Here is a 7,523-nt window from a genome sequence, read left to right on the forward strand (position 1 = left end):
ACATACACATACACATATATACATACACACATATATATATACACACACACACACATACACATATATATATATATATATATATATAAGAACAAAGACACATGACTGATCTTGTGAGAGATAATTACCTGACAAAACGAGTTCGACAATGTAAGAGTAGTTCATTCCTGGTTTACTTTTTGTGGTTCAGAACCATCTTATGTGTGTTGGTGCAGTAGGCCAATGGGTAAACAGCAAAAACAGGAAGTAGAAAAGTGCTTACCTCATCACTAGGGAAGGCCAGAATACCAGGCGCCCCGTGGTCGGTGAAATACACAAACACGTGATCGTTGGGGCCGCTGCCAAGACAAAGAGAGCAAGGTTAGATGGGAAAAAAAATAAAAGATCTTGATAAACCAGATTTTGTGCTGCTCTGATGTTATTGCTTCGGGAGATTTATGGCTTTATTCTCTTGTTTTATTGGATTACTTGCCTCTTCAACACTTTTCCAGAGCCACCTTTGACATTTGAGGAGTCACCCTTCAGCACAGCCAGAAAGTTCTGTGGGGTCACATCCTGCGGGAGAGCACCCAGTCAGAGATCAGAGTTTTCAAAGTCGCGTCAAATAATCAGTTTAAATGTTAACAGCACTGCGACACATTTATTACTGTGATTGCCACTCTAATATTTGTGCAGAGCCACTCACTTCTCCAGTGTAGTCTTTAGGAACTCCCTTATACACATCTGTGCCATTCGGCCTGTTGATCACTATCCCAGGGGTTGGGTTACTGGAAACAAAAATATGATTCAGATTTGCAGGAGGAAGTGCAAACGGCTGACAATACACTTTGGCATGATGACAGGGCAGCGAACAAATGATTCACTGATCAGGTGACGGCTTCATAGCACACAAGGTTTTATCCTTTTTCCACTACAGAATCACTTTCTATAACTCTACACAACGAGGGCTGGAAGAAACTCCACTGTTACAGTAATTATGCAGAGTTGCAACTTGTCTCAAGGGATTATTATCTGAAAATGTTAAGAATTTAGACTGTTAGTCTGACATTATAAGACATTTAAAGATGTCAACTTGGGCTTCAGGAAACTACAACAGACGTTTTTCACAACGATTAACAGAGAAACTAATCAGCAGATTAATGAACAATAAAATGTTAGTTGCAGCCCTTAATTCATGATTATCATAGCTTTATTTTGCATTAATAAAAGGTTCTGCTATCAGTATCAGTTGCCATTTAAATTTGCAGTCTGTACGGGTAATCATGCAAGCTGCACTCTTGCCTGTTTGTTTTAAATACAAGTTAGTTATTAACCACAAATCCAATACACGGTGATAATAATGTCAGCCATACAAAAATATGATTTGGATATAAAACGATCAACGTTGCAACTTCTGTCTAAAACTTGACCTACATTATGTCGAGGTATTTTTATACACGGACACGTCAGCCGATGCTAAAGTGTGCAGATAGTTAATAATAGTTAAATCATTGGTTATTACTATTGCAGTGGAAATAATCTGCAGCTTCTCTTCTTCTCCATCTAACTGGTTCCAGCTTCTCCAATAGGAGGATTTTGCTGCTTCTCTGGGTTTTATGTCAGTGTAAAGTGAATATCTTTGTGTTTTAGACTGCTGGTTGGACAAAACAAAACGATTTCATTACGTCACCTTGGGCTCCAACAACCTATGATGGGCATTTTTCACCAACTCAGCTAATTAAGAGATTGAGAGATGATGACACTTATTGTTAGTTCCAACTCTAGTTAACTATTTGGAGATAGTTGCCTTCTGGATTCTACTCAAACTTCAGTCCAGACAAATTTTCATACATTCAAGTTGATTTTTATAATGCAAGAAAAGTTGTTTTTAAAAGTTAAATATACAGTAGACTGAGAGTGAATTAATTGGTCCAACTGGGACACTAACTGACAGTCAACTTGGCCAAATCAATGATCCTCACTGTCGAACACTGCTGTGTCTTACTGCATGTCACAGTGTGTAACAGAGATCCTAATTCTGACTGAAACTGATGGGTCTGCTTTCACTGCAGCTCCTCTATCCAGTCACCATGTCAGTAATACAACTCCAAGTCCTGAAGGAGCACTAAAATTAGTTCCTTGTGACTCCTCTCACTGGGTCTCTGTACCTCAGCCTGTTCAGCCTGTTAACGCTGCTGCTGCTGTGACAATGACATGCCACAGCGACATGAGAAATACCAACACGAGTGTGCGATTATTCTGTGGTTTAGAGATAGGTCTGCGAGTGATTATCTTCATTTACAATTCATATTTTTCTCTTTATTAATCGTTAGGACGTAGTTTCAACAACAACTGAGACATCTTCTCTCTGGTGGATCGCTTCATGTCTGTGTGAAAACTCTCTCTTAGCATGTCAATAATTTGAGGTTATAAACTTATTTTGTATTTTTAAAGCAGGGTTTGGATAAAAGTAGCTCATGAAAAAGAAGCTGTGTCAGATTTAGTGGGTTACAGCTGTTGTTTTAGTGCATCAGATACATATTTAACTCAACATTTCAGTAAGTATCGGAACAGACTCTACTTCAGCAGATACATAGGGACAGAATTTCCTGTCAGTCAACTAACTAATTGATTAGTAATCGTTTCAGCTCTACTGACAGACGACATGTGAAATACAGTACACGTAGCTCCTGACATCATTTCAACAGAGGGTTTCTAATGATGTGACGCTATCAAAAGCTCATTACCATTTTCATCAGAGTTTCAGTTTACTGCTTTGTTCTATCCAGCACCTCAAAACACACACAGGGCAAAGAGGAACACTTAATATAGGAACACAGTAATAAGGCATGTTACGGTAATAACATGAAAAATACACGCAAAACAGCATGTGTAAAAGATTTAAAGCAGCTAAGATCACATTCAGTATAACTGAGGCTGAAACTCATTTGCATATTGTACTAACTTGGAAGAGAAGTCAACAATAAATAGAACTAAAACTAAAACTACAGTGGGGTTTTTTTTTTAAATTTAAAACAAAAGAAGAAGTCTGTAACACAAAAATAAAAGTGTCAACTCACTCCTCGTTCTGTGCCAAGTCATCGTACATCATGACCACAATCTGCTCATCTGGGATGCCATTCTTGTGGACAATCTGGTAGGCATGGCAAGCATCGGCCTGAGAGACAGAGAGAGCAATAAGTACAACTCACCTGCACCGTTAAAGAGGATGGAGGAGGGGGGGGGAGAAAGAACTGTGGGAGAGCATGCATTGTGAAGGGGAAATGACTTATCAACATCTTATCAACACCAGTGCGGATTATAAAAGAACACAGTTGAGTCATGCACGGTTTGCACTTGATAAGGTGACATTGTGGCTGCAGCTTCGTGTAGTTTCCCTTGTTTTGAGGACTCTCACCTGGTGCCTGTAGTTGTACCAGCCATTGGAGCCAGCCACGATCACCACCCAGTTTTTCCCACCTTCTGGCTGCTGGGAGGGGAACGCATTCACCAGCCCGAGACTCAGGCCGAGCAGGCCGAGGAAGACTGACCGAGACATACCCTCCTCTTCTGTGTGTGTGTGTGTGTGTGTGTGTGGGAGGGGGGGGGGCAGAGATAGTTAAAAGCTCTCAAAATACACAAATAAATAATGTGTTTACAGTTGCTATGCTGTGGGGATAAAACAACAACAACAACAGCAGGTGAAGCAGCACACAAACACACCAGCTGACAGCCTGGATGTCACATGATGATCTCAGAACCGAGCTAGTTGGTAGCACAACAACGGAGGAGGAGGAGGGTCAAAAAAAAAAAAAAAAGAGCTAAGAATGCGCTATTAAAGCTATTAAATGTAATAAATAAGTCTTTTACCTTGTATTTGCGGTGCAGCACGAAGGAGAACAGCCGTGAGGAGGAGAGTTACATGAACGTGTTTCAGCGGGAGTCAATGGGACATTTATACGTGACGTCGGGAAAAAAAACAACCCCAGTTGATAGGAATTCTCCTGCGGGAGCCAATCAGAGGGCTCGATGCTCGGGGGGGGCGGGGCTTCACTGTAAACGGTCATGTGATCGAAGGACAATAACATGCGGGTTTGTGTGTGTGTGCGGTTACAGTGAAAAGTAGATTAACGAGATTACCAGTGGATCTTCATTTCCGAGAAAAAAACATCTTCTTTGTAAATAGAAATGTGTTTGAACTTATTTTTTTATTTCTTCTTTTAGTGCTACATACTTTATTCTTATTGTTTAACTCTGTTTGTTCAAACATATTTGCATGGAGGAGGGTACATCTGCATTTACCTGTGCAATCCTTGTATAATGACAGTAAAGGTGAACCTTGGTCGCTATAGTTACAGTACTTTTTCATACTCAACATAATATAATAAGTTAATTGAGAAATGAAGCAGACTGTGCTACTGTGCTCATTGAGCTTCAATCTTAACGAGTTTGAAAAAGTCCACCTACTAGAGACTTGCTTGAGATATGATCATAAGCTCATTAAGGAATAATGTGAATGGCATAAAGATTTAATGGTTTAACTGCAATGTTTATGTTTTACAGCAGCGTGATCTTAACTAGTTGACCTTTACCTGTTGATGAAGCACTAATTGGGAGTTCAGGTGTTGGGCAGAACAGAACAGTAAAGACATTGTGACATTATCATCGCAGGCAAATGTCAGAGAAATGTCCACAAATTCATTCTACTGTGTTTAAATCAGTTTGTGTATAATGAATTGTATCTGTTTTGTTTTATTGTGTAAAAGGAAATTCTTAAATAATATGCAACTTTGCTTCAGCAATAATGTAATATAAATAATAATGTGATATAACATACCAACAAAGGTTTTGAGGAATGAATAATGACCCTCCACATAAACTGTAACACTTTGACTTATTGTAACAACACAGAGAAAACTGAGAAACATCTGGCAGATCTACTGAATGTAAAAAATCAGTATGAATAGTGTGAAATTAGATTTATTTGTAACCAGAGGTCAGAAAATCCAAATTATAATATGCAAAAAAAATAATAAAATTGAGAAATATACACTTAAAAATTGGTTTTGAAACCGACTGATTCAAGAATACAAGACCTACAGATTCTTCACACACCAACAGGCAACATGGCACATATTTTTGCAGCAGTTCCTTATAAACTATTCAAGCAGGCACAGTCAAGAAGTGTCATATGATACATGTTTCACTGTGCCATAAAACATATTATAAACCACAGCAGGTAACTCATAAAACCCCCTACCACCTCACTGCACCTGCTAATCACAAGTTTCATTTAAACTTGCGTCTCTCATGCAACATTACGTACTTTTAGTAAAGTCCCTGTTGATGACCGAGCTTAGCGTGAACCAGTGCTTATTTCGACTGTCGGATTCCCGAACATGACAAGAGAATTCAATAAATATGATTCACAGACAACCAGAAGAGGCGTATTAAAGATGTCAGCAATAAATCAAACTTTTATTTCTCCATATAGAAAAGAATTAAGTTAAATAGTGAAACAGTCCAACAAAAATTCGGCATCTTGTTTTCAACCAATGGTCCTTAATACATTAACCTTTGTCCCAAAATGAAAAAAAAAAAAAAGATGTAACAAAGTGTAAATACCATGTTCACAGTAATAAATATTGAAAACAAAATCTTTTATACATTGACATTATATATATATATATTTGTGTAAATATATATATATAGATATAGATATAGATATAATCATATACAGTAAAAAGTTATTTTCAAGTTTATCAAACATAAAATAGTAAAATAAAAATGGCTGAAAACAGAATGACGATTGCATTTTTTTCATTCCCAAGGCATCGGTAACCATGGCCATTCAGAGTCTGTAATAAATAAAATGTGATATTATCTAAAGAGGGTAGTGCATCACTGTAAATTAAAAAACAAAAATTATAGTGCAAGTTCTTTTTTTTTTTTTTTCTTTGCGCAAAGTAATCTTGCAAAATTTCAAAGTAATCCAAACGGAATGACAACAATGAAACAGAGGAGTCTGTTGAGCACAGCACCGTCAAGTCTCAGTCTGTTTTGCACCACAACTTCCTCTGTAGTCTTGGCAGCACAAAACTAAAAACAATAAAAAAAAAAAAAAAAGCTTTCATGTTATGAAACCCATGGCAGATATTCAATACCAGGCTTATTTTTGGCAAATTTTAAAGACAATCAAAACACACAAAAACAAAAAGAAAATCTCCACACGCTCTTTTACACTCAGGTCTGTCAGAATTGCCAACAAAATAGTCGATGAAATGCATAGAAATTAATTACCAGTAGCGAGAACTAACTTAACTTAAGGGTTTGTTTACTGTCATGCAGCATTTCTGAGACGCAAAGCAAGGCAGATACTGTGGATGTGTATTGATGCAGTAAAGGATCTTGGATGAATGTATACTCTGCCTCTGCTTGCACTTTTCCCTGGCTTCCTTTCCCCCTCAGCGATAAGGAACAGGGGAGGGGGGAGAGCTCCCATTTCCTGTTTGTCTGCAGGCTCCTCTGTCCTGCTGAAAGCCAGGGACGTCTGGCTTCGTCTTCACACGCGTGTGTGTGATGTGTGTGCTTGCTTGTTTGTTTCAAACCTCTGCGCCCAACTCAATGACCCCAGTCTCAATAACGGGCACTAGCTTATCTTCCACCTGTACCAGCAGGATGGTCTTGTCGATATGGGAGCGACTGGCTGGGTCACGGCTACAAGGCACCCACCGGTGAATCACCTGCAGAGGGCAACAGAGGAGGCCGCTTTGTGAAAGGAAGCATCCAATCAAATTTATGAAGCATTTATTACAGAGCAAGTAGGTCACAGAGGGTGTTACAGTCCCAAAAAAAAAAAAAAAAATAGGACACGAGTACAAACAAGATTATCATAGCAAAATCATATTTTTAGCATAAGAGGTCAGGGAGTGTGAGAGTGTGTGTGAGAGCTGACGAACAACAGCAGACAGACAGATTTACTTGTCCAAAAGTCCAAAATCTAACTTTCATTTATCTGTGCATTATAAATAAAGGTAAAAAAAAGACTTACATGTCCTTCCATGCCCTCTAAGGGGCTCCAGTCCCTCCAGCAGGTCCGTCCTGCCCTCAGTCTTATCGTCTCGTCAGGCCACTGCAGCTCCTTCCGCTTCGATAAGTTGATGGTCTCTAGCACATGACTGACGTCCACGATCTGAGCGACATCGCAGGAGCACCGGAATAAAAATCACATCATCACAGCAGGACTGAGTTTTTGCTTTTACTTTGACAGCTCAGAGGCAAGAAAAACTGAGTGGACCAGCATCACAGAAAGCAATGACATGCAACCAAGGCAGCAGAATACAGTGCTTCTTGCGACTAATTATCATTTCAGTAGAGTATTAATGTAATTATAGAGTGTATTAGTGGAGGAGGACATGCCCTAAAATTCTATAAATGGCCTATATTTAAATTATATGCATAACAAGATTGTCCACAGGCATTCCAGCAGCTCTGCAATGCTGTACATGAGCTAAATGTTAATATCAGTGTTAGGGCTGCACAATGCC

General features: G+C 38.9%; 2 protein-coding genes across 2 annotated transcripts in view; both read right to left on the minus strand.

Moving 5' to 3' along the window:
- The window catches only part of lgmn (legumain), a 10,290-nt gene extending 6,297 nt beyond the window's left edge, over nucleotides 1–3,993 (minus strand). Inside the window, exons 1-6 of the mRNA XM_035673495.1 lie at nucleotides 3,847–3,993; nucleotides 3,395–3,546; nucleotides 3,057–3,154; nucleotides 683–764; nucleotides 470–552; nucleotides 260–335 (exon numbers count right to left, since the gene is read on the minus strand). Of these exons, the coding sequence (XP_035529388.1) occupies nucleotides 260–335; nucleotides 470–552; nucleotides 683–764; nucleotides 3,057–3,154; nucleotides 3,395–3,535 (480 nt within the window). The 5' untranslated portion in view covers nucleotides 3,536–3,546; nucleotides 3,847–3,993. The remainder of the gene's footprint in view (nucleotides 1–259; nucleotides 336–469; nucleotides 553–682; nucleotides 765–3,056; nucleotides 3,155–3,394; nucleotides 3,547–3,846) is intronic.
- Nucleotides 3,994–4,940: 947 nt separating this feature from the next.
- The window catches only part of pcnx1 (pecanex 1), a gene marked incomplete at its 5' end in the record, with an annotated part of 32,277 nt that continues 29,694 nt past the window's right edge, over nucleotides 4,941–7,523 (minus strand). Inside the window, 2 exon segments of the mRNA XM_035673464.1 lie at nucleotides 4,941–6,719; nucleotides 7,028–7,168. Coding sequence (XP_035529357.1) covers nucleotides 6,579–6,719; nucleotides 7,028–7,168 — 282 coding nt within the window. The 3' untranslated portion in view covers nucleotides 4,941–6,578.

This window comes from Morone saxatilis, unplaced genomic scaffold (genome assembly GCF_004916995.1).
Source record: "Morone saxatilis isolate NCDOM2014 unplaced genomic scaffold, NCSU_SB_2.0 Contig3, whole genome shotgun sequence".
NCBI lineage: Eukaryota > Metazoa > Chordata > Actinopteri > Moronidae > Morone > Morone saxatilis.